This window comes from Salmo salar, chromosome ssa18 (genome assembly GCF_905237065.1).
Source record: "Salmo salar chromosome ssa18, Ssal_v3.1, whole genome shotgun sequence".
Lineage (NCBI taxonomy): Eukaryota > Metazoa > Chordata > Actinopteri > Salmoniformes > Salmonidae > Salmo > Salmo salar.
The window spans coordinates 78,396,974-78,424,026 of NC_059459.1; the positions used below are offsets into that span (position 1 = coordinate 78,396,974).

The following is a 27,053-nucleotide window of genomic DNA, read 5'->3' on the forward strand; positions in this document are numbered from 1 at the left end:
ATATGTAACTTTCAAAATACAGAAATCCCCATATGATGCATTTTGCAAATATCAAAAGACCGTATTTGGGTGGAATGTTCCTTTAAGGAAAGCATGCACCAGTCAGGTGAAAGGTTATTTGGCACCATGTCCAATGTCAGACGAAGACCTTTTTAATGCCACAGAAAATACCATCCATCTGAGTGATAAAAGACCTTTATACCAATAACCTTATTTTTGTATATACATTGTCGCATACACTAATAGTCTTAATTCCTGATCAAATTTTGCCGAACCACTTTATGGCCAAGATTATAGCACTGTTGCATTCTGCTGCACTATCCCAGTTCACCACTAGAGACATACAGGTATTCTATAGTGGTGTTGTGCTAGCACTGATACAGTTAGTTCACCACTAGAGACATACAGGTATTCTATCCAGTGGTGTTCTGCTGCACTATCAATCTGTGTCCGGGAACTAGGGTCAAAAGAGCAAACACTGAATTACCTTGTAGTGGTCAGAGCCCAAATTGAGTTCCATACCGCATCACTGTGCGCTTCATTGTGTAACAATTCGGGGCTCCAAATTGCTCTAAATTCATACGATTGTGTTTATACAGGACCTACCATCAACCAGCTCTGCATTGCTCCGCGAAATTATGAATGGCCCGACTTCGGCAGAGACCAAGTCACCGTAAATGCTTCACGACCAACGTAAACAGGTTGACCATGCAGCGCCTTGTTTTCACACTGATCCCAAAACCCTAATCTTTCCACTATAGTAATGGTTGAACGAACCAGATGAATCCCATTTAGGGTTTTCGGGACTACAAGGTGGCACATTGATATCCATGTCACACACCGTAATTTTCATTTCGTCCCATGGTAACGGGCCTGAGTGTACGCTTTATTTATCCACCATCTTTGGCAGTTCTGATAGCAGCGTCAACTGAGTTTATTCCCTAGATTATTAAACTGTCCCATCGTGTCAAAGCCCACTTCACGACTACACATGCTACTCACAATAACATCCATTCAGAAACAAATTAATGGCTTAAAATAATTGACGTACAACCACCTAGAATAACTACATAATGATATGAGATGACAGGAAATGTCACATTGTTCAGTATTGAATTCAGAACATCACATGGTTCATTCAAAATGGCCAAATACACCAAGTCTGATTTACTACCACCAATAAAGAAAAATAGGACAAGCATTAATTTGTAGATTTATTTATACATCAAAACAGTCACAGGGTTGAATTGACTTGGCCTGGTTCTCCCCAGTTCCAACGAGACGTCCCACTTCCTTGCTGACCAAACAGGAGTGCAAGAGGGCTTGCCGGTGTACAACAGGAGAGCTAGAGGGAAAATAGTGTGAGAATTAAACCCTGGTGATACTGTAGGGACTAATACACAAGGTATGAGATGACTTGATCAGAGCGTAACCAATCAGACTGGGGCGGTAATGATGACTCATCAGGTCAGTGTCTAACAAACTGCATGGGTCAGAGTGATGATCCAAGAGGAACATTCAACAGGACATTAACAACATCTTCCTAGTATTGATCTGACCCCCTTTTCCATTACAACACATTTACACTGAGTGTACAATACATTAACCAGACCAGGTGAAAGCTAGCCCTTATTGAAGTCACTTGTTAAATCAGTGTAGATGCAGACAGGTTAAAATGGGTTTTTAAACAAGACATGGATTGTGTACCACTCAGAGGGTGAACGGGCAAGACAAAGATTTAAGTTCCTTTGAATGAGGTATGGTAGGTGCCAGGTGCACCAGTTTCTCATGTGTATCAACACTGGTCCACCACCCAAAGGACATCCAGCTACTGGAGCTTACTGTTCTGAGAGCAAACTCAATATTAGGAATGTGTTCTTAATGTCCTCCATACTCAGTGCATTATAATACTGGAACCATAAGTCATTCCCACTACACACCTTCACACTCCACCAGCACAGCAACACTTCAGCAGCCAACGAGATCTAAAAAGACACAAGTTTTAAAACCAAATAATCCCAATCTTAGATTACTAGACTACATTAAGAGCATTCTGAAACTCTCAGGGGACACTAGTTCAGTCATTGCAGCCATCCAGCCAGTGGTCCAGGGTCTGGGGTCAAGCCCCCACCCAGACACCCTCCCTCCAGGCAGGCAGCCCACCTTACCCCTGCCCCCTAAGCAGGCTTGTCAGTGTCTGCCCAACCCACAGGAGGACCGATGGGAAACCTGGGTTGATGCCAGCCACAGAGCACCGGACAGAAGCCAACCAACTGTCATGTGCATCCATCATCACGTACAGCATTCCAGAATGTTCCATGTGGTGGGTGTGCGCTGTAGTTAAGTGTTTAGAACAACATAAGCTATTGTTGCAAAAATGCTTACCAACTGAGCTACAGGGAAGGCTGTTGTAGCTGTGTAGAATTGTAGTTCACTCAGTGACATTAATGAGTATGTAGAAGGTAGGTGGAGTTGGTAGCAAGTCCAAGAGGTGGAGGGTCAGTGAGTGAAGATGCTGTCAAAACAAAATCATACACACCTTCCTGAAGACTGCAGACCCACAAGGACAAACTGGGGAGGAGAGTTGAGGGATTATTAAGTGATGTTGTAAGAACTAGTGGTCCAACATTAGATCAGTCTACAGCACAGCATTATCTAATCCTGGGGACCCACCACTCCTCTGGGTCCCCAGAACACACTGCTGTAGTGGAGATCAGTTCAGTAACCAATCAGTCAGCTGAACATCAGACTGGGGCGGTAACAGGAAATCATCACTTCTACATTATAAAGGACAGAAGTTAAGTGGATCATACACACCTTGAGGTAGTTCAGTAACAGGCATCTTCTAGTGACCAGTCTGGTACCACCATCAGGACCTGAAGGAGAGGAGGCTAAATGAACATGCTGAACAGCAGGACATTAAAGACTGCTTTATTGGCTGATAGATCAGAGGGGTAACCAATCAGCTGGGGAGGTAACACAACTATCTGAAAGACAACTGATCCTAGACCAGCACTACCACCCTGAGAGACTAAATATGGGAGTGCTGACAAGGGCCCTGTACTACATCAGGACACTAGTTATTTGTAAGTCAGTATCCTAACTTCAATCCTGCTTCAACTGTATTGATGGTACTGCAAGAAACAGTAAATAAACTGACTACATTCTGAGTGGCCCATCAACCCCAGTGATTTGTGCTGCTACTAGCATTTCATGAACGATCTTGCATCTACTTCTTGATCTTAAATCTAATGGCGGCCATTTTGGATCAACAACGCAGAGCCAACAGCCATTTTGTGTGAGTCTCTGGTCCCATCAGACAGTTGGTAACCCCAACCAGCTGTCCCCTTGTTGCCATGGCAACGCCAGTGGGTCCACCTTTGCGGTTCTGTCGTCGACGCAGGGCGTAAGACGAGTGCGGGTGTCATCACCAGGAGCCAGAGTCACCATGACTACCAAACATCAACTGTTCACCCTTATTTGCAGTGAGTATGAACACTAGACTGGTTATAGCTTGTGGCTAAGGCAGAGGCTCTGGTTAAGATACAATGACTAGATTCATTTCACATGACAGTTACCAAATGTACTCATTAACCAAAACTCACCAGTCTAGTTGGCATCACGGCTCCCTGTTCAGCCACATACAGAGGAAACCTAAGACAAAAGCTTCAAGATAATCTCTGGGTGGGGACCAGATACCAGGCAGGCACAAGGAGGGGGTTAGACATAACATATGTAGCCTTTATGACAGGGTTACGTAGCCCTCTGCTGAAGTCAGCTATTCCTTTTCTCAACAGGAGTTCAGACGAACGAGATTCCAAAGAGAATATTCATCATGTTCAGCAGAGGGACGGGATAGCTCAAACTGCAAACAAATTGTAAACAGCTAAACCTGCCAAGTAAAAAAAGTTGATAGAAATGTTTGGTACATAATAAAATAATATTTAAAAAGGAAATCAAACTTCACATTGAACTACCACTTCTAGGACATATTAAAGACTGGTGTTAAAATATCCATTTAGACTGGATGGATCCATACCTGCATAGATAAGGATCCATATCAATTTCCACCTAAAATAACATACCCAAATCTAACTGCCTGTAGCTCAGGACCTGAAGAAAGGATATGCTGATTCTTGATACTATTTGAAAGGAACCACTTTGAAGTCTGTGGAGGGATGAGAATAATGCAGGACAATATAACACAATAGTAAAAGATAACAGAAAAAAAAACATTGCTTTTCTATATTTTTTGTTGTCCACAACAGGGTAACAATGTGTGTGCAAAGTTACATTCAAGAATGACAGAACTACATAATGTTTAGTATGAAGTTTTCCAGGTTTCCCTCACGAGTTTTCCCAAAATGTACCCAAGTGGCCAAACTGGTCCATTTAAAAGTACATACCTATATAGAACATACTAAAATGCTTTAATAATAAAACTAAGTTTACACACTCCCAGGAATGTCATACAGAATGGATCATTAGCATCCCTATATAAAAGTTACTAACAGGAGATGCGACGAGAACGCTGATCCAATGCCTCCCAAAACACAAAAGTGAAGTATTTAAGATAAACGGCCAAGTTAGCAGCCAACGCTGCTCTAATGTCAGAAGTGTACACACCACAAACAAAGGGAGAAAAAACATATTTACAATTACAGTATTTAGAACACCCACAGTCCTCTACACCAGATTGAGCTGCTGATGCCAAGGCCCATAGCAGTCTCTCTCTGTTGTAAAGCAGAGGGTAACAGCACAAGTAGTGCAGGTGATGGGAGATTTCATTTTGCACACAGAACAACGACGCCGCCATGCTGAGCCCTTTTCGCCCTGAGGCACATTCAGGTCTGCAGTGATGTATTTTGGAAGGTGAACATCACTGGAGGCAGGAGTAGAGGGGACAGAGGTAGAGGGGACAGAGGTAGAGGGGACAGAGGTAGAGGGGACAGAAGGTGCTGCAGTGGACTTTGTGCCGTAGTCAGCAAGCTCCTGGATGAGCAGCTCTCTGAAGGCTAGCTGTGTCATGGGGGTCTTTCCACAGATCCTAGCCATTTCCTTCTGGAGGATGAATGCATTCACCACAGCAATGTCGATGAAGTGATAGAACAATGTCCTGTACCATTTCATTGTCTTGTGGAGAACATTGTAGTAGCCAATCAGCGCATCAGACAGGTCCACACCTCCCATGCTCTTATTGTAATCCTTTACAGCAGCTGGAACGGGGACAGCTTTCTTGGTCCATGTCCCATTAGCGTCCCTTCGCACGCCTGCCGATGTGATCGCCACTGTACGATTTGTGGATATTGGAGCACATGACCACCTCTCTGGCATCCATCCACTTTACAAAGAGCAGGTCATCTTTACGAATCCATCTCATGGTACCCCTTTCAGCCCTCTTAGGCATGTCGTTTACTTTTGTTTTGGGAAAACCCACTCCGTTGGGACGAATGGTTCCACAAGACCATACATTCAGCTTCCTCAGGTCTGTAAACAGAGTAGGGCTTGTGTAAAAGTTATCCACAAACAGTTTGTAGCCCTTCCCCAGCAGTGGAAATTCCAATAATTTCATTACGGAATCATAACCAAGTCCCATACCGGTGGCTGAGATGGACTTCCCCTCATAAACAAAGAAATTCCAAGTGTAGGCACACGCAGAATCTGCCAAAACAAACAGTTTGTAACCCCATCTTGTTGGCTTGTTAGGCATATATTGTTTGATGCCAATTCTGGCCTTTGAGGCTACCATTCTCTCATCTATGGACAGGTTCTGGGCAGGCTGAAAATGGGTCTTGCAGGCCTCAACAATGCTGGAGTAGAGAGGTTTGATTTTGCAGAGCCTATCAAAGCTTGCTGTCCCCTTCTTCTTGTCATTATTGTCGTCAGCTTGTGGGTCACTGATATGAAGCGCCCGCGAGACAGTCAGAAACCTCTTACAAGACATGATAGTTGTGGGGAAAGGCAGTTGGTAGAGTCTTGAGCTTCTCCAGTAGTCCTTCAGGGTTTTCAACTTCACAACGCCCATATAAATGACCAGTGAGATGTAACAGTATAATTCTTGGATGGAAATGGGCTTCCATGCCTTTTTCTTGCCTGCATGCTTCTTAGCCCCATACTTGTTGGTGTTAGACACAAGCAAATCAAGAACTGACAAGGAGAAAAACAGCTGGAAAAGATGAAGGGGGCTGTACTTTCCAGTCATGTCCAGCTGAGGTCCTGGCTGCCTTTTAGGTCTAAATGTTGGTGGAAGTGGCTCCACATCATCCTCTAGCACAGTGCGCCAACGGTCCTCTCCCTCGGTTGAAGTTGCCGCTGGTACACTGGCCCTCCTCCGCTTCTGGTCTGGACTCATAACACCTCTAGATGGACGGCTGGGTGTGGAGCCAGAGACAGCAGCAGGGGTCAGACTGGAGGAACCACTTCCTATGTTTGAATCAGTGTGGGATGGACTTGAATGTGGTTTCTTTGGAGGTGGCTCCCACAGGTCATCAGAGTCTCTACATCTATTGAGGATTAAAAAAATAAATAAAATGTTTAGAACTCAAGTTCCTATTCCTTATTTTATTTAACCTTTATTTTAGCAGGGAGTGAGCACTGCGTCAATATATCAAATACACAGCACTCATCTATATTATATAGAGTATGGGGAACACAATCACTATAATGAAATATGTGGACCAACAGGCATTAAGACACTCAAAAACAACAGCATGTCATAGCCAACAGAAAACACACATAGGCTATGCTAATACATTATATGCCTCAGGTCCATATAACTATATAGAAATATCTCAAATGAATATGCAACCATATAAACAACTGCATTAGCATGAGATGCAAAAACCTATTTTACTTACTGATCTAAAAGTGGATCTTCTCCTTCCAAAAACATTTCTTCCTCACTGGAATCAAAACTGTACTCACTCATGGAGTCCTCATCCATCAGTTCTATGTCACTCTCCCAGTCCATTTCTGCAATGTTCTCATCCAAATGTGTAAACTTGGATGTAGCTTTTCCACTAGTAGTAGCCATGTTTTCTTTTTTTAGTTTTGACAAAAGTTTGTAGAAGAGAACGAACCACTGCGTATCATTAACTACCGTGAGTCCTGTTTGCTTTCACCAGAGAATGAACACTGTTGCCCACAGCTCTAGCATGATGGTTGTTTGTAGTACAAAAGGCGTTCACATGCTGCTGGAAAGCCCAGCTCATTGGCTATCTAGCTAGATCGTTTTCAAAATGATATGTGGTCCTTGAACCAAGACTGTCAATCAAGTGGACACCGCTGGTCTCATTGGTGCCTAACGACGGCTTACCTTCATTAGGCTAATTGACGTGTTGTGTAGCCAATATGTCAGAGGTGAATGTATCAAACAAGTTGCATTGATAAGCGTTTTGTTGTTGTGCACTATCCCCAAACAATAGCATGGTATTTTGTCCCGCTGGAATAGCTACTGTAAATTAGATACTGCGGTTAGATTAACAAATATTTAAGCTTTGACGATATAAGACATGTCGATGTCCCGGAAAGTTGGCTGTTGTTTAGAATGCCTTTCTAGTCACATATTGAGCAGCAGCTGTCCAGATTTCAGGACACTGATCCTGTAGAGGTTTAAAAGCAGCCCAGAACAGCCATCTTGTTTCAGGACAGTCAACTGTAAAACAAACAAAAAAATGTAGAGGACATTTAACTAGACTACTCAGCAGGGTGTCAGGTCATTTAACATCAACAGGAATTCAGACAAACGAGATTCCAAAAGGTTTATCATGTGGTTGCAGAGAACGATTGTTATTCTGGGAAAGACCTCCCTTTCTAGTGCACTACTTCTGACTAGGGTCCTTAAAGCTCTGGTCAAAAGTAGTGCACTATAGAGGGTGCCATTTGGGACAGTTTCAGAAACACAACTTACGAGTATGTTGGAGTCCACGCTGCAATTCCACTGACCACAGCACCCAAACCCTGGAGAAGGAAAGGCAAACATTGTATTAGTTTGCCGATTGAGAAATACGATGACTAACTGCTGCATTAGCTACAGTCACTCAGTAGTTCATGTCGTTTCACATCAGTTCAACCTGAGCTAAGTTTAACATCATTGGGACTGTAGCATGTCCCAGTAGCCATCTTGTATAGTTGGCCAGCCAAAAGGGGATAGTGAAAGAGTCTGCATCCAAAGTCACACCCTACTCCCTTTATAGTGCACAGGTCCTGGTCTATGGTAGTGCACTATAAAGGGAAGTAGAGTATCATTTCAAATGAAGCCAGTGTCTTGACATTTCACCAACCTGGATTTTCACAAAGTACATCAGTCTCGTGGTCTGGAATCAGGTATTCTAGAGAAGGAATCATAAAATAATGTTAGTTATAGTTTGGTTTCTGTGAGAGGATAGGTTCTTAAATAGAGCCCATCAAATCAAAGAGTAGCTTAACAAATAAAATTATAATTGTCCCGTGTGGCTCAGTTTGCAACGCCAGGGTTGTGGGTTCGATTCCCACGGGGGACCAGTACGGAGGGGGAAAAAAATGTATGAAATGTATGCATTCACTACTGTAAGTCGCTCTGGATAAGAGTGTCTGCTAAATGACTAAAATATAAAAGTGTAAATAATTATCTGACAAATGCTTGTCATTGAGGATTATAATTTACAGCCAGTCACTTATGAGCCAGTTAAATGCTGAACATCCGGAGGACTTTATGTCAGAGTCCAGTATGAGGTAAATTAAAGGTAGTTTTGCTAACTAAAGCTAGCACAATGACTAACCCCATTCTGTACAAATGTGCACAACCGCGACATTCAAACGAGGCTGCAAAGAAAACTAATTGACTGCGTTGTGGTGTTAAATACGTTTCTATTCAAGCGTTGATTGCCATGGTAATGGCGTAAAGTACAGCACGTATAAAGCATCTAATTCTGTCTTACAGACTCTCTCCACCAGGTGTAGGACTTCACTCACCGTCTGAAAACAAGGGACAGGATAAGGAGGATACCTAGCCATTTTTTTGCGCGAGTGTTGCAAAATAGATTCAAAAAATGTATGTAATTCAATTATTGCACCCACACTGCTCACGCACGTCAACGAGCGTCTGCGTTGCCAAGGGGAAAAAATAGGAGTCATTCCTATTTCTGACGCAGACGCGCTGCAAGTCCTGGGGAGACAAAATACATTTATGCACGATGGCGCCCCTGCGCAGCCGGTTTGGTTCCCGTGTCACCCAATAGGTTTAGCTTCCCCACCCGCCATTTTTAAAAAGACCCAACGGAGGTCATCGCCTTCTTGAATCATGCAGAGGTGGGCATCATGAAGGCCTCGTCATTGATTTTGTTGAAAGGGGAGAAATTGCGCTTTACAAATGGTATTGATATTACAGCTGATCTGGAAGTATTACGTTTTTTGGGCGCTAAAATAAGGTCAATTGTATGGACCAGCGCGACGTAAAAAAGTGAGTTAGTTTACATTACAACTTTTGACCAGAGCAATGTTCATTTTATTTAACTAGGCAAGTAACCTAAGAACAAATTAGTATTTACTATGATGGCCTACCAAAAAGCCTCCTGGGGGAGGGGAGCTGGGATTTTTTATTTTATATATTGGACAAAACACGACAAAGACGCCATCCGTGCAATTTTGTTGCTAGATTTAGCAACTTTTCAGACTACCCTGGCAACTTTTTTCCCCCAATCAACACCTAGCAACAAATGTATTTGGAACTTTTTAGCAACTTTTGAAAAGTGACTCAAAGCTATAATGCAGGCATTTTCCCTCTGACACAAACGAGTTTCTCTTTACTCAAATTATTGTTGGCTGACTGCTGCAACAGCAGTATGCGTTAGACGAGACAAATCCGATGAATATAGTTGGTCACCAATGTTTGATCTTCAACAGAACTTATAACATCAATCAACATGTCTCAATGAAAATGGTACAGAACAGAGTGGGAGTCTGTACCTGAACAAATATCAAATCAATTTGAGTAACGTTATTGTGTATTCTGCATCACATCAACCTGCCTCTAGCAACTTACCCTGAAAATTAGTTGGCAACACTGGCCACACCACTACATGAAGAGAGAGCTAAAACAGAGCATGGTAGCACCACTACATAAAGAGAGAGCTAAAACAGAACATGGTAGCACCACTACATAAAGAGAGAGCTAAAACAGAGCATGGTAGCACCACTACACAAAGAGAGAGCTAAAACAGAGCATGGTAGCACCACTACATAAAGAGAGAGCTAAAACAGAGCATGGTAGCACCACTACATAAAGAGAGAGCTAAAACAGAGCATGGTAGCACCACTACACAAAGAGAGAGCTAAAACAGAGCATGGTAGCACCACTACATAAAGAGAGAGCTAAAACAGAGCATGGTAGCACCACTACATAAAGAGAGAGCTAAAACAGAGCATGGTAGCACCACTACATGAAGAGAGAGCTAAAACAGAGCATGGTAGCACCACTACATAAAGAGAGAGCTAAAACAGAGCATGGTAGCACCACTACACAAAGAGAGAGCTAAAACAGAGCATGGTAGCACCACTACATAAAGAGAGAACTAAAACAGAGCATGGTAGCACCACTACATAAAGAGAGAGCTAAAACAGAGCATGGTAGCACCACTACATAGAGAGAGAACTAAAACAGAGCATGGTAGCACCACTACATAAAGAGAGAGCTAAAACAGAGCATGGTAGCACCACTACACAAAGAGAGAGCTAAAACAGAGCATGGTAGCACCACTACATAAAACATGGTAGAATCACCACATGACAACGTGCAGGCATATAAAACCCGACATTGATATCGTCGCTAAAGGAACCTTATTTCCAATACAGTGAACTACTTTTGACCAGATCAACGTTAATCAGTAGTAAACTGTTGAGAATAAGGTGCCATTAGCGCAGCAACGACAGTCGAATCAGGGGCCAAATGCTACTCAGAATCTGATCATTTTCTTCTTCAAAGTCTGATTCGGTAAGAGAGTGATGGTGGTCACTTCTCCTACCTGGAAAGCTAGCCTACTAGCTAACACCAACATGACACGTGGTAAGCTAGGAGATAACAAAAACCACCAAACTAGCCAGTTGGCAAACTAACGCTTGTATCGTTTTACTGCCGCTAAAGTGAGTGATCGTACCATGCATGGCAGACATTTCAGTAATATGCAGCTTACCTGAGAGGCATATTCTCTACCGAGTCGTCAGCATCATGAGAGGAGAAAATGAAAAAGTTTACACACAGAGAGGAGAAATCACAACAACTCTCTCTGACCTGAATGAAAATCAATGAATGACCAGATGTTGATGTCGCTGTCCCTCCTCCTCCTCCTCCTCCTCCTCCTTCTTCTTCTTCTATGGTATAATGGCGTTCACAACAATTAAATGTGCATTCCGTCACCTACTGGGCGGGTGGATAAAAAGGAAAACATTTGGGTAAAAATAAATAAAATATCATACAAACTACCAAAAAAAGAAATTAACTAAATAAAATCAACCTGCTTTTCTGTAAAAACCTCATTCTAATCAGGTCCAACACAGCCTCAGAAGCCTCCTGTGAGGGCAGGACATTTCCTGGTGACAAAAGTCCTTGTATTCGTGCTTCTGCAAAATCTTCTCTGGCTGCAGAAGATATAATGATATCCAGCTTCTTGGACACTTGTCCTGTACAATTAATCACTGTGGCTATAAATGCTACAAAATCCACCTTCACAATGAGTTTATCCAGATCAACCGATTGATAGTTTGTGTATGTATTGATATGTAGGCTACGTTTGCCTTTTTAAAAATGTATGTAGTTCTGTCCTTGAGCTGTTCTTGTCTAATGATGTTCTGTATTATGCCATTCTGTATTATGTTTCATGTTTTGGTGGACCCCAGGAAGAGTAGCTGCTGCTTTTGCAACAGCTAATGGGGATCCTAATAAACTATCAAATAGTTAAAACACTAGCAACTGGTTGCAATACATCCACTGCCATAACTTCAACTTCTTGCCCCTTTGACTCTCTTCACAGCCTCCACATAGGAGATCCGCTGAGCAGCCCTGATCTTTGGCACCTTGACCTCCTTCACCCGAACAGGGCACTCAAGGAAGCCCGGAGTATGATACCCACCACAGATGCAACATTTTCCATTCACAGATTCTTCAATATCAGCCTTCTCTCGTCTGCTAACGTTTGACACGTGACCATATCCTTTACAATTTCCATACTGTAATGGTTTGGACACAAATGCTGTTTCACACCTACGAGAACAGAGTACCCCCCCTATATATACACACACACACACGCACGCACACACACACACACACACACACACAATTTAAGTATTTATCATCAGTGGGTTGGAAATACATTGGTTGATAACTTTGATTTCATGTCTAATACTTGTATTCATCTATTTGTGTGTGTGTGTGTGTGTGTGTGTGTGTGTGTGTGTGTGTGTGTGTGTGTGTGTGTGTGTGTGCGTGCGTGCGTGCGTGCGTGCGTGCGTGCGTGCGTGCGTGCGTGCGTGCGTGTGTGTGTGTGTAGGCCCTGGGCCTGGATGACATTAAGACCCACCACTGGTGTATCATCGGCTGCAGTGCTGTGACTGGAGAGAACCTACTGACCGGAGTAGACTGGCTACTGGATGACATCGCTGCACGCGTCTTCACTGCAGATTATCATCCTGGGTGTGCATTAATAAAACGCATCTGAAGAAGCTTCAGTGTTTCTCAACCTCCGCTCTGTGGGATGTTGTTTGCTGACAACTTAATCAGTTCTATAATGCTAGTTTTAGGGGAAGTTTCCCGGACACAGATGCTTTTCAGTCCAGGACTAGGGTTAATTGGTTTCCAGGAAACCGCCCCTAAATGTGCAATTGCACAAAACATAGCTTTCCTGTCTCTGATTAGAACAAGGTTGAGAAACACTAGTAGGCCATTCTGGGTACCAGTGTGTTTGTACCATCATGCCACTGCACTGCTTGTCATGTCAAACAACAAGGAGTGGGATAACATCACAAAGCAGGAAAACAGTTTTAGAAAGATACCGGTAAGCTTGAAATGGCCGTGGTCTAATTGACTCAACAACCAAAACTCACGTCAGCGTTTTGAATGAACTCAAATCAATTAATTTGCGGTTATTTATGAAAATTAGCTGGCTAGCTCATTGATGCTGCTTTGTAGTACACCTCTCAGATGCTACTAGACAGTACCATCATACTGAGTGATAACTGTTTACAGTGGTTGGTTGGTTTTCTGCCAACCAGTGCTTCACTTTAATGTATCAGTTATTAAAATTCACTCATCCCACCATGGTTAGTGTTGGTGTGTCACTTAAATTCAGTCACCTCACCATGGTAGTGTTGGTGTGTAACTGTTCATTACATTCAGTCACCCCACCATGGTTAGTTTTGGTGTGTAACTGTTAAATTCAGTCACACCACCATGGTTAGTTTTGGTGTGTAACTGTTAAATTCAGTCACCCCATCATAGTTAGTGCTGGTGTGTAACTGTTAAATTCATTCACCCCATCATAGTTAGTGCTGGTGTGTAACTGTTAAATTCATTCACCCCATCATAGTTAGTGCTGGTGTGTAACTGTTAAATTCAGTCACCCCATCATAGTTAGTGCTGGTGTGTAACTGTTAAATTCATTCACGCCACCATAGTTAGTGTTGGTGTGTAACTTTGTTCTAAAGCTGTATCCGTAGCCATTGGCTGCAGTGATCACAATATAGTGGCTATATCCTGGAAAGCAAAAGTTCCAACAGCTGGGCCTAAAATAGTGTCTAAGAAATCATACAAAAGACTTTGCTGTGACTCTCATGTGGATGATGTGTAAAATATGCAAATAGTCTGGGTAGCCGTTTGATTAGCTGTTCAGGAGTCTTATGGCTTGGGGATCTCTTTTTGGAAGAAGCTAGCTAGCTAACGAAGAACAACAAAGAATATCTAGTTAACAGAAGAAAAGAAAGAGAAAATCAGGACAGAAGAAAAAGGATATCAAAGTGAAACAGTTCTCTAAAGACACAGGAGACAATAATACAAGAAACAACACTTCTGTAGCTTGTCAACTATGTGTCTGTCTATCCCTGTTCTCTCCCCTCTGCACAGGCCATACAAACGCTTCACACCGTGTGGCCGCTGCCACTCCAACCTGGTGGTCCCAGCGCGCACGACCCACGTGGAGTTCCAGGTCTCCGGCAGCCTCTGGAACTGCCGGTCTGCAGCCAACAAGGCTGAGTTCATCTCAGCCTATGCTACCCTCCAGTCCCTAGACTTCCTGGCGCTGACGGAAACATGGATTACCACAGATAACACTGCTACTCCTACTGCTCTCTCTTCGTCTGCCCACGTGTTCTCGCATACCCCTAGAGCATCGAGCCAGCGGGGTGGTGGCACTGGAATCCTCATCTCTCCCAAGTGGACATTCTCTCTTTCTCCCCTGACCCATCTGTCTATCTCCTCATTTGAATTCCATGCTGTCACAGTTACCAGCCCTTTCAAGCTTAACATCCTTATCATTTATCGCCCTCCAGGTTCCCTTGGAGAGTTCATCAATGAGCTTGACGCCTTGATAAGTTCCTTTCCTGAGGATGGCTCACCTCTCACAGTTCTGGGTGACTTTAACCTCCCCACGTCTACCTTTGACTCATTCCTCTCTGCCTCCTTCTTTCCACTCCTCTCCTCTTTTGACCTCACCCTCTCACCTTCCCCCCCTACTCACAAGGCAGGCAATACGCTTGACCTCATCTTTACTAGATGCTGTTCTTCCACTAATCTCATTGCAACTCCCCTCCAAATCTCCGACCACTACCATGTATCCTTTTCCCTCTTGCGCTCATCCAACACTTCTCACTCTGCCCCTACTCGGATGGTATTGCGCCGTCCCAACCTTCGCTCTCTCTCTCCCGCTACTCTCTCCTCTTCCATCCTATCATCTCTTCCCTCTGCTCAAACCTTCTCCAACCTATCTCCTGATTCTGCCTCCTCAACCCTCCTCTCCTCCCTTTCTGCATCCTTTGATTTTCTCTGTCCCCTATCCTCCAGGCCGGCTCGGTCCTCCCCTCCTGCTCCGTGGCTCGACGACTCACTACGAGCTCACAGAACAAGGCTCCGGGCAGCCGAGCGGAAATGGAGGAAAACTCGCCTCCCCTGCGGACCTGGCATCCTTTCACTCACTCCTCTCTACATTCTCCTCTTCTGTCTCTGCTGCTAAAGCCACTTTCTACCACTCTAAATTCCAAGCATCTGCCTCTAACCCTAGGAAGCTCTTTGCTACCTTCTCCTCCCTCCTGAATCCTCCTCCCCCTCCCCCCTCCTCCCTCTCTGCGGATGACTTCGTCAACCATTTTGAAAAGAAGGTTGACGATATCCGATCCTCGTTTGCTAAGTCAAACGACACCGCTGGTCCTGCTCACACTGCCCTACCCTGTGCTTTGACCTCTTTCTCCCCTCTCTCTCCAGATGAAATCTCGCGTCTTGTGACGGCCGGCCGCCCAACAACCTGCCCACTTGACCCTATCCCCTCCTCTCTTCTCCAGACCATTTCCGGAGACCTTCTCCCCTTCCTCACCTCGCTCATCAACTCATCCTTGACCGCTGGCTACGTCCCTTCCGTCTTCAAGAGAGCGAGAGTTGCACCCCTTCTGAAAAAAACCTACACTCGATCCCTCCGATGTCAACAACTACAGACCAGTATCCCTTCTTTCTTTTCTCTCCAAAACTCTTGAACGTGCCGTCCTTGGCCAGCTCTCCTGCTATCTCTCTCAGAATGACCTTCTTGATCCTAATCAGTCAGGTTTCAAGACTGGGCATTCAACTGAGACTGCTCTTCTCTGTGTCACGGAGGCTCTCCGCACTGCTAAAGCTAACTCTCTCTCCTCTGCTCTCATCCTTCTAGACCTATCTGCTGCCTTTGATACTGTGAACCATCAGATCCTCCTCTCCACCCTCTCCGAGTTGGGCATCTCCGGCGCGGCCCACGCTTGGATTGCGTCCTACCTGACAGGTCGCTCCTACCAGGTGGCGTGGCGAGAATCTGTCTCCGCACCATGCGCTCTCACCACTGGTGTCCCCCAGGGCTCTGTTCTAGGCCCTCTCCTATTCTCGCTATACACCAAGTCACTTGGCTCTGTCATATCCTCACATGGTCTCTCCTATCATTGCTATGCAGACGACACACAATTAATCTTCTCCTTTCCCCCTTCTGATAACCAGGCGGCGAATCGCATCTCTGCATGTCTGTCAGACATATCAGTGTGGATGACGGATCACCAGCTCAAGCTGAACCTCGGCAAGACGGAGCTGCTCTTCCTCCTGGGGAAGGACTGCCCGTTCCATGATCTCGCCATCACGGTTGACAACTCCCTTGTGTCCTCCTCCCAGAGTGCTAAGAACCTTGGCGTGATCCTGGACAACACCCTGTCGTTCTCCACTAACATCAAGGCGGTGACCCGATCCTGTAGGTTCATGCTCTACAACATTCGAAGAGTACGACCCTGCCTCACACAGGAAGCGGCGCAGGTCCTAATCCAGGCACTTGTCATCTCCCGTCTGGATTACTGCAACTCGCTGTTGGCTGGGCTCCCTGCCTGTGCCATTAAACCCCTACAACTCATCCAGAACGCCGCAGCCCGTCTGGTGTTCAACCTTCCCAAGTTCTCTCACGTCACCCCGCTCCTCCGCTCTCTCCACTGGCTTCCAGTTGAAGCTCGCATCCGCTACAAGACCATGGTGATTGCCTACGGAGCTGTGAAGGGAACGGCACCTCCATACCTTCAGGCTCTGATCAGGCCCTACACCCAAACAAGGGCACTGCGTTCATCCACCACTGGCCTGCTGGCCCCCCTACCTCTGAGGAAGCACAGTTCCCGCTCAGCCCAGTCAAAACTGTTCGCTGCTCTGGCACCCCAATGGTGGAACAAGCTCCCTCACGACGCCAGGACAGCGGAGTCAATCACCACCTTCCGGAGACACCTGAAACCCCACCTCTTTAAGGAATACCTAGGATAGGATAAAGTAATCCTTCTAACCCCCCCCTTAAAAGATTTAGATGCACTATTGTAAAGTGGTTGTTCCACTGGATATCATAAGGTGAATGCACCATTTTGTAAGTCGCTCTGGATAAGAGCGTCTGCTAAATGACTTAAATGTAAATGTAAATGGATAGAAGCTGTTTAGAAGACTCTTGGATCTAGACTTGGCGCTCCGGTACCGCTTGCCGTGTGGTAGCAGAGAGAACAGTCTATGACTAGGGTGGCTGGAGTCTTTGACAATTTTTAGTGCCTTCCTCTGACACCGCCTGGTAAAGAGGTCCTGGATGGCAGGAAGCTTGGCCCCGGTGATGTACTGGGTCGTACGCACTACCTTCTGTAGTGCCTTGCCGTCGGAGGCCGAGCAGTTGCCATACCAGGCAGTGATACAACCCGTCAGGATGCTCTCGATGGTGCAGCTGTAGAACCTTTTGAGGATCTGAGGACCCATGGCAAATCTTTTTCAGTCTCCTGAGGGGGAATAGGTTTTGTCGTGCCCTCTTCACGACTGTCTTGGTGTGCTTGGACCATGTTAGTTTGTTGGTGATGTGGAAACAAAGGAACTTGAAACTCTCAACCTGCTCCACTACAGCCCCGTCGATGAGAATGGGGGCGTGCTCGGTCCTCCTTTTCCTGTAGTCCACAATCATCTCCTTTGTCTTGATCATGTTGAGGGAGAGGCTATTGTCCTTGCACCACACAGTCAGGTCTCTGACCTCCTCCCTATAGGCTGTCTCATTTTGTCGGTGATCAGGCCTACCACTGTTGTGTCATTGGCAAACTTAATGAAGGTGTTGGAGTCGTGCCTGGCCTTGCAGTCATGAGTGAACAAGGAGTACAGAAGGGGACTGAGCACGCACCCCTGGAGGGCCCCCGTGTTGAGGATCAGAATGGCAGATGAGTTGTTACCAACTCTTACCACCTGGGGGCGGCCCATCAGAAGGTCCAGGATCCAGTTGCAGAGTGAGGTGTTTAGTCCCATGGTCCTTAGCTTAGTGATGAGCTTTAAGGGCACTATGATGTTGAACGCTGAGCTGTAGTCAATGAATAGCATTCTCACATATGTGTTCCTTTTGTCCACGTGGGAAAGGGCAGTGTGGAGTGCAATAGAGATTGCCTCATCTGTGGATCTGTTAAATTGTTTATCTTGCGTCAAACGTTTCGGTTAGCCTTCCACAAGCTTCCCACAATAAGTTGGGTGAATTTTTGCCCATTCCTCCTGACAGAGCTGATGTAACTGAGTCAGGTTTGTAGGCCTCCTTGCTCGCACACGCTTTTTCAGTTCTGCCCACAAATGTTCTATAGGATTGAGGTCAGGGCTTTGTGATGGCCACTCCAATACCTTGACTTTGTTGTCCTTAAGCCATTTTGACACAACTTTGGAAGCATGCTTGGGGTCATTGTCCATTTGGAAGACCCATTTGCGACCAAGCTTAAACTTCCTGACTGATGTCTTGAGCTGTTGCTTTAATTTATCCACATAATTCTCCTCCCTCATGATGCCATCTATTTTGTGAAGTGCACCAGTCCCTCCTGTAGCAACACACTCGACAACATGATGCTGCCACCCCTGTGCTTCACGGTTGGGATGGTGTTCTTCGGCTTGCAAGCATCCCCATTTTTCCTCCAAACATAACGATGGTCATTATGGCCAAACAGTTCTATTTTTGTTTCATCAGACCAGAGGACATTTCTCCAAAAAGTACAAACTTTGTCCCCATGTGCAGTTGCAAACCATAGTCTGGCTTTTTTATGGCGGTTTCGGAACAGTGGCTTCTTCCTTGCTGAGCAGCCTTTCATGTTATGTCGATATAGGACTCGTTTTACTGTGGATATAGATACTTTTGTACCTGTTTCCTCCAGCATCTTCAGAAGGTCCTTTGCTGTTGTTCTGGGATTGATTTGCACTTTTCTCACCAAAGTATGTTCATCTCTAGGAGACAGAACAAGTCTCCTTCCTGAGCGGTTTGACGGCTGCGTGGTCCCATGTGGTTTATACTTGCATACTATTGTTTGTACAGGTGAGCATGCTTCCAAAGTTGTGGCAAAATGGCTTAAGGACAACAAAGTCAGGCATTTGGAAATTGCTCCGAAGGATGAACCAGACTTGTGGAGGTCTACAATTTTTTTCTGAGGTCTTGGCTGATTTGTTTTGATTTTCCCATGATGTCAAGCAAAGAGGCACTGAGTTTGAAGGTAGGCCTTGAAATACATCCACAGGTACACCTCCAATTGACTCAAATGATGTCAACTTGGTGTATGTAAACTTCTGACCCACTGGAATTGTGATACAGTGAATTATAAGTGAAATAATCTGTAAACAATTGTTGGGAAAATTACTTGTGTCATGCACAAAGTAGATGTCCTAACCGACTTGCCAAAACTATAGTTTGTTCACAAGAAATTTGTGGAGTGGTTGAAAAACGAGTTTTAATGACTCTAACCTAAGTGTATGTAAACTTCTGACTTCAACTGTAGATTCAATGGTTGTAAACATGGGGAGAGGTCTGGCCGTAATAAAGAGACACTCTACTTTTTTCACGCCACACTCCAAAAAGCAAGTTCTGCAGATTCTAGTTCTCCCTCATCTTGATTATTGTCCAGTCGTGTGGTCCATCACTGCAAGGATAGACCTAGTTAAGCTGCAGCTGGCCCAGAACAGAGCGGCACGTTTTGCTCTTAATTGGAATCAGAAGGCTGATATAAATATTATGCTGCCAGTCTCTCTTGGCTAAGAGTTGAGGAGAGACTGATTGCATCACTTTTTCTTTTTATAAGAAACATTCATGTGTTGAAAATCCCAAATTGTTTGCATAGTCAACTTACACACAGCTCTGACACACACACTTATCCCACCAGACATGCCACCAGGGGTCTTTTCACAGTCCCCAAATCCAGAACAAATTCAAGGAAGCGTACAGTATTATATAGAGCCCATATTGCATGGAACTTCCTTCTCATGTTGCTCAAATAAACATCAAACCTGGTCTCAAAAAACAGATAAAGCAACACCTAGCGGCACAACGCCTCTCCCCTATTTGACCTAGATAGTGTGTGTCTGTATTGATATGTAGGCTACATGTGCCTTTTAAAAAATGTATGTAGGTCTGCCCTTGAGCTATTGATGTTCTGTATTATGCCATTCTGTATTATGTTTCATGTTTTGTGTGGACCCCAGGAAGAGTAGCTGCTGCTTTTGCAACAGCTAATGGGGATCCTAATAAAATACCAAATTCTTTATTAAATTCAGTCACCCCATCAATGGTTAGTGTTGGTGTGTAACTGTTAAATTCAGTCACCCCACCATTTTTTGTTTTGGCGTGTAACTGTTAAATTCAGTCACCCCACCATGGTTAGTGTATAACTGTATATTAAATTCAGTCACCCCACCATGGTTGGTGTTGGTGTGTAACTGTATATTAAATTCAGTCACCCCACCATGGTTAGTGTTGGTGTATAACTGTATATTAAATTCAGTCACCCCACCATGGTTAGTGTTGGTGTATAACTGTATATTAAATTCAGTCACACCACCATGGTTAATGTTGGTGTATAACTGTATATTAAATTCAGTCACACCACCATGGTTAGTGTTGGTGTATAATTGTATATTAAATTCAGTCACCCCACCATGGTTAGTGTTGGTGTGTAACTGTATATTAAATTCAGTCACCCCACCATGGTTAGTGTTGGTGTGTAACTGTATATTAAATTCAGTCACCCCACCATGGTTAGTGTTGGTGTGTAACTGTATATTAAATTCAGTCATCCCACCATGGTTAGTGTTGGTGTGTAACTGTATATTAAATTCAGTCACCCCACCATGGTTAGTGTTGGTGTGTAACTGTATATTAAATTCAGTCACCCCACCATGGTTAGTGTTGGTGTGTAATTGTATATTAAATTCAGTCACCCCACCATGGTTAGTGTTGGTGTGTAATTGTATATTAAATTCAGTCACCCCACCATGGTTAGTGTTGGTGTGTAACTGTATATTAAATTCAGTCACCCCACCATGGTTAGTGTTGGTGTATAACTGTATATTAAATTCAGTCACCCCACCATGGTTAGTGTTGGTGTGTAACTGTATATTAAATTCAGTCACCCCACCATGGTTAGTGTTGGTGTGTAACTGTATATTAAATTCAGTCACACCACCATGGTTAGTGTTGGTGTGTAACTGTATATTAAATTCAGTCACCCCACCATGGTTAGTGTTGGTGTGTAACGGTTTGACTTCATGTCTTGAAAAGGTTTTAATTTCATCACTACAGAATAATACCATAAAATACAGTTTTCCAGGGAGTTCTAGAAACCAGTTGAAGGAAAACTCCATCCAAAAAACATATTTTGGTATTTGTTTCATTAGTCCATTGTGACATAGTCCCAAAATGTTTTGCTTATCAGCAATCAACTTCTCAAGAAATGTAACTTTCAAAATACAGAAATCCCCATATGATGCATTTTGCAAATATCAAAAGACCGTATTTGGGTGGAATTTTCCTTTAAGGAAAGCATGCACCAGTCAGGTGAAAGGTTACGCTTTATTTATCCACCATCTTTGGCGGTTCTGATAGCAGCGTAAACTGAGTTTATTCCCTAGATTATTAAACTGTCCCATCGTGTCAAAGCCCACTTCACGACTACACATGCTACTCACAATAACATCCATTCAGAAACAAATTAATGGCTTAAAATAATTGAAGTACAACCACCTAGAATAACTACATAATGATATGAGATGACAGGAAATGTCACATTGTTCAGTATTGAATTCAGAACACCACATGGTGAATTTGGCCATTTTAAATTAACCAAGTCTGACTTACTACCACCAATAAAGAAAAATAGGACAAGCATTAATTTGTAGATTTATTTATACATCAAAACAGTCACAGGGTTGAATTGACTTGGCCTGGTTCTCCCCAGTTCCAACGAGACGTCCCACTTCCTTGCTGACCAAACAGGAGTGCAAGAGGGCTTGCCGGTGTACAACAGGAGAGCTAGAGGGAAAATAGTGTGAGAATTAAACCCTGGTGATACTGTAGGGACTAATACACAAGGTATGAGATGACTTGATCAGAGCGTAACCAGACATCAGACTGGGGCGGTAATGTTGACTCATCAGGTCAGTGTCTAACAAACTGCATGGGTCAGAGTGATGATCCAAGAGGAACATTCAACAGGACATTAACAACATCTTCCTAGTATTGATCTGCCCCCCTTTTCCATTATAATACATAGACAGTTGTGGCCAAAAGTTGAGAATGAGATAGTGGTCCAGGGGTCAAGCCCCCACCCAGACACCCTCCCTCCAGGCAGGCAGCCCACCTTACCCCTGCCCCCTAAGCAGGCTTGTCAGTGTCTGCCCAACCCACAGGAGGACCGATGGGAGGCCAGACCTTCATCCAGCCCAGAGCACAGGACAGGACAGCCACCTGACTGGATGAAGGTACTCATCATTTACAATATTCCAGAATGCTTCATGTGGAAGGAGAGTTAAGATGCTGTCTAAAGTCACACACCTTTCCAAACACTGCAGACACTAGGACCTCAACCAGGGGGCAGAAACCTAGAGGGAGAAAGTAGGAAAGCATGAAGTGACATTGTATGAACTAGTAGTGAGACATGAGATCAGTCTATAGCAGTGTATTCTAATCCTGGGGACCCAACTGTCAACAAGTGTTTTCCCCCCCCAGAACTAGGCTTGGGTGGTATACCAGGGTGTTTGGAAAACAGGGTTTCACCAATAACATTTAGATTATTTCTCTGAAGTTTATATTGAAGCTACTTTAGTAAATAGCTGCAGTCAACATTAGGGTCTGATTATTTAAGACTAATTAGTGAAAGATCAGCATTGAGCCGTCTGTCTAAACGAAGCCTTACATCTGGGTCCCCAGAACCAGGATTGTGAAACACTGCTCTAGAATATAGATCAGTTCAGTAACCAATCAGTCAGCTGAACATCAGACTGGGGCGGTAACAGGAAATCATCACTTCTACATTATAAAGGACAGAAGTTAAGTGGATCATACACACCTTGAGGTAGTTCAGTAACAGGCATCTTCTAGTGACCAGTCTGGTACCACCATCAGGACCTGAAGGAGAGGAGGCTAAATAAACATGCTGAACAGCAGGACATTAAAGACTGCTTTATTGGCTGATAGATCAGAGGGGTAACCAATCAGCTGGGGAGGTAACACAACTATCTGAAAGACAACTGATCCTAGACCAGCACTACCACCTGAGAGACTAAATATGGGAGTGCTGACAAGGGCCCTGTACTACATCAGGACACTAGTTATTTGGAAGTCAGTATCCTAACTTCAATCCCACTTCAACTGTATTGATGGTACTGCAAGAAACAGTAAATAAACTGACTACATTCTGAGTGGCCCATCAACCCCAGTGATTTGTGCTGCTACTAGCATTTCATGAACGATCTTGCATCTACTTCTTGATCTTAAATCTAATGGCGGCCATTTTGGATCAACAACGCAGAGCCAACAGCCATTTTGTGTGAGTCTCTGGTCCCATCAGACAGTTGGTAACCCCAACCAGCTGGCCCCTTGTTGCCATGGCAACGCCAGTGGGTCCACCTTTGCAGGTTCTGTCGTCGACGCAGGGCGTAAGACGAGTGCGGGTGTCATCACCAGGAGCCAGAGTCACCATGACTACCAAACATCAACTGTTCACCCTTATTTGCAGTGAGTATGAACAGTAGACTGGTTATAGGTTGTGGCTAAGGCAGAGGCTCTGGTTAAGATACAATGACTAGATTCATTTCACATGACAGTTACCAAACGTACTCATTAACCAAAACTCACCAGTCTAGTTGGCATCACGGCTCCCTGTTCAGCCACATACAGAGGAAACCTAAGACAAAAGCTTCAAGATAATCTCTGGGTGGGGACCAGATACCAGGCAGGCACAAGGAGGGGGTTAGACATAACATATGTAGCCTTTATGACAGGGTTACGTAGCCCTCTGCTGAAGTCAGCTATTCCTTTTCTCAACAGGAGTTCAGACGAACGAGATTCCAAAGAGAATATTCATCATGTTCAGCAGAGGGACGGGATAGCTCAAACTGCAAACAAATTGTAAACAGCTAAACCTGCCAAGTAAAAAAAGTTGATAGAAATGTTTGGTACATAATAAAATAATATTTAAAAAGGAAATCAAACTTCACATTGAACTACCACTTCTAGGACATATTAAAGACTGGTGTTAAAATATCCATTTAGACTGGATGGATCCATACCTGCATAGATAAGGATCCATATCAATTTCCACCTAAAATAACATACCCAAATCTAACTGCCTGTAGCTCAGGACCTGAAGAAAGGATATGCTGATTCTTGATACTATTTGAAAGGAACCACTTTGAAGTCTGTGGAGGGATGAGAATAATGCAGGACAATATAACACAATAGTAAAAGATAACAGAAAAAAAACATTGCTTTTCTATATTTTTTGTTGTCCACAACAGGGTAACAATGTGTGTGCAAAGTTACATTCAAGAATGACAGAACTACATAATGTTTAGTATGAAGTTTTCCAGGTTTCCCTCACGAGTTTTCCCAAATGTACCCAAGTGGCCAAACTGGTCCATTTAAAAGTACATACCTATAGAGAACATACTAAAATGCTTTAATAATAAAACTAAGTTTACACACTCCCAGGAATGTCATACAGAATGGATCATTAGCATCCCTATATAAAAGTTACTAACAGGAGATGCGACGAGAACGCTGATCCAATGCCTCCCAAAACACAAAAGTGAAGTATTTAAGATAAACGGCCAAGTTAGCAGCCAACGCTGCTCTAATGTCAGAAGTGTACACACCACAAACAAAGGGAGAAAAAACATATTTACAATTACAGTATTTAGAACACCCACAGTCCTCTACACCAGATTGAGCTGCTGATGCCAAGGCCCATAGCAGTCTCTCTCTGTTGTAAAGCAGAGGGTAACAGCACAAGTAGTGCAGGTGATTGGAGATTTAGAGAGGAGGAGTAGGAGTAGAGAGGACAGAGGTAGAGGGGACAGAGGTAGAGGGGACAGAGGTAGAGGGGACAGAAGGTGCTGCAGTGGACTTTGTGCCGTAGTCAGCAAGCTCCTGGATGAGCAGCTCTCTGAAGGCTAGCTGTGTCATGGGGGTCTTTCCACAGATCCTAGCCATTTCCTTCTGGAGGATGAATGCATTCACCACAGCAATGTCGATGAAGTGATAGAACAATGTCCTGTACCATTTCTTTGTCTTGTGGAGAACATTGTAGTAGCCAATCAGCGCATCAGACAGGTCCACACCTCCCATGCTCTTATTGTAATCCTTTACAGCAGCTGGAACGGGGACAGCTTTCTTGGTCCATGTCCCATTAGCGTCCTTCGCACGCCTGCCGATGTGATCGCCACTGTACGATTTGTGGATACTGGAGCACATGACCACCTCTCTGGCATCCATCCACTTTACAAAGAGCAGGTCATCTTTACGAATCCATCTCATGGTACCCCTTTCAGCCCTCTTAGGCATGTCGTTTACTTTTGTTTTGGGAAAACCCACTCCGTTGGGACGAATGGTTCCACAAGACCATACATTCAGCTTCCTCAGGTCTGTAAACAGAGTAGGGCTTGTGTAAAAGTTATCCACAAACAGTTTGTAGCCCGTCCCCAGCAGTGGAAATTCCAATAATTTCATTACGGAATCATAACCAAGTCCCATACCGGTGGCTGAGATGGACTTCCCCTCATAAACAAAGAAATTCCAAGTGTAGGCACACGCAGAATCTGCCAAAACAAACAGTTTGTAACCCCATCTTGTTGGCTTGTTAGGCATATATTGTTTGATGCCAATTCTGGCCTTTGAGGCTACCATTCTCTCATCTATGGACAGGTTCTGGGCAGGCTGAAAATGGGTCTTGCAGGCCTCAACAATGCTGGAGTAGAGAGGTTTGATTTTGCAGAGCCTATCAAAGCTTGCTGTCCCCTTCTTCTTGTCATTGTTCTCGTCAGCTTGTGGGTCACTGATATGAAGCGCCCGCGAGACAGTCAGAAACCTCTTACAAGACATGATAGTTGTGGGGAAAGGCAGTTGGTAGAGTCTTGAGCTTCTCCAGTAGTCCTTCAGGGTTTTCAACTTCACAACGCCCATATAAATGACCAGTGAGATGTAACAGTATAATTCTTGGATGGAAATGGGCTTCCATGCCTCTTTCTTGCCTGCATGCTTCTTAGCCCCATACTTGTTGGTGTTAGACACAAGCAAATCAAGAACTGACAAGGAGAAAAACAGCTGGAAAAGATGAAGGGGGCTGTACTTTCCAGTCATGTCCAGCTGAGGTCCTGGCTGCCTTTTAGGTCTAAATGTTGGTGGAAGTGGCTCCACATCATCCTCTAGCACAGTGCGCCAACGGTCCTCTCCCTCGGTTGAAGTTGCCGCTGGTACACTGGCCCTCCTCCGCTTCTGGTCTGGACTCATAACACCTCTAGATGGACGGGTGGGTGTGGAGCCAGAGACAGCAGCAGGGGTCAGACTGGAGGAACCACTTCCTATGTTTGAATCAGTGTGGGATGGACTTGAATGTGGTTTCTTTGGAGGTGGCTCCCACAGGTCATCAGAGTCTATACATCTATTGAGGATTAAAAAAATAAATAAAATGTTTAGAACTCAAGTTTCCTATTCCTTATTTTATTTAACCTTTATTTTAGCAGGGAGTGAGCACTGCGTCAATATATCAAATACACAGCACTCATCTATATTATATAGAGTATGGGGAACACAATCACTATAATGAAATATGTGGACCAACAGGCATTAAGACACTCAAAAACAACAGCATGTCATAGCCAACAGAAAATACACATAGGCTATGCTAATACATTATATGCCTCAGGTCCATATAACTATATAGAAATATCTCAAATGAATATGCAACCATTTAAACAACTGCATTAGCATGAGATGCAAAAACCTATTTTACTTACTGATCTAAAACTGGATCTTCTCCTTCCAAAAACATTTCTTCCTCACTGGAATCAAAAC

General features: G+C 44.2%; 2 protein-coding genes and 6 non-coding genes across 10 annotated transcripts in view; all 8 read right to left on the reverse strand.

Moving 5' to 3' along the window:
* The window catches only part of LOC106598165 (piggyBac transposable element-derived protein 4-like), a 46,964-nt gene that overhangs the window by 16,046 nt on the left and 3,865 nt on the right, over positions 1–27,053 (reverse strand). The window lies entirely within an intron of this gene.
* The window catches only part of LOC106578090 (uncharacterized), a 51,447-nt gene continuing 25,595 nt past the window's right edge, over positions 1,202–27,053 (reverse strand). For all 3 annotated transcript variants that reach the window (XR_006760257.1, XR_006760256.1, XM_045700519.1), the window contains 2 exons: positions 1,941–1,985; positions 1,202–1,345 (listed from right to left, as the gene is read on the reverse strand). Coding sequence is in view for 1 of the 3 variants with exons in the window: in XM_045700519.1 (XP_045556475.1) it covers positions 1,235–1,345; positions 1,941–1,985 (156 nt within the window). In the remaining 2 variants the exon portion in view is untranslated. The remainder of the gene's footprint in view (positions 1,346–1,940; positions 1,986–27,053) is intronic.
* Positions 2,713–2,782, reverse strand: LOC123728840 (small nucleolar RNA SNORD31). The gene has a single exon (XR_006760612.1). It is a non-coding gene; the product is annotated as a small nucleolar RNA SNORD31 (small nucleolar RNA).
* Positions 3,311–3,436, reverse strand: LOC123728853 (small nucleolar RNA SNORD22). Its single transcript, XR_006760625.1, has one exon. It is a non-coding gene; the product is annotated as a small nucleolar RNA SNORD22 (small nucleolar RNA).
* Positions 3,770–3,841, reverse strand: LOC123728825 (small nucleolar RNA SNORD30). Its single transcript, XR_006760597.1, has one exon. It is a non-coding gene; the product is annotated as a small nucleolar RNA SNORD30 (small nucleolar RNA).
* Positions 22,945–23,014, reverse strand: LOC123728834 (small nucleolar RNA SNORD31). Its single transcript, XR_006760606.1, has one exon. It is a non-coding gene; the product is annotated as a small nucleolar RNA SNORD31 (small nucleolar RNA).
* LOC123728851 (small nucleolar RNA SNORD22) lies at positions 23,542–23,668 on the reverse strand. The gene has a single exon (XR_006760623.1). It is a non-coding gene; the product is annotated as a small nucleolar RNA SNORD22 (small nucleolar RNA).
* Positions 24,002–24,073, reverse strand: LOC123728826 (small nucleolar RNA SNORD30). The gene has a single exon (XR_006760598.1). It is a non-coding gene; the product is annotated as a small nucleolar RNA SNORD30 (small nucleolar RNA).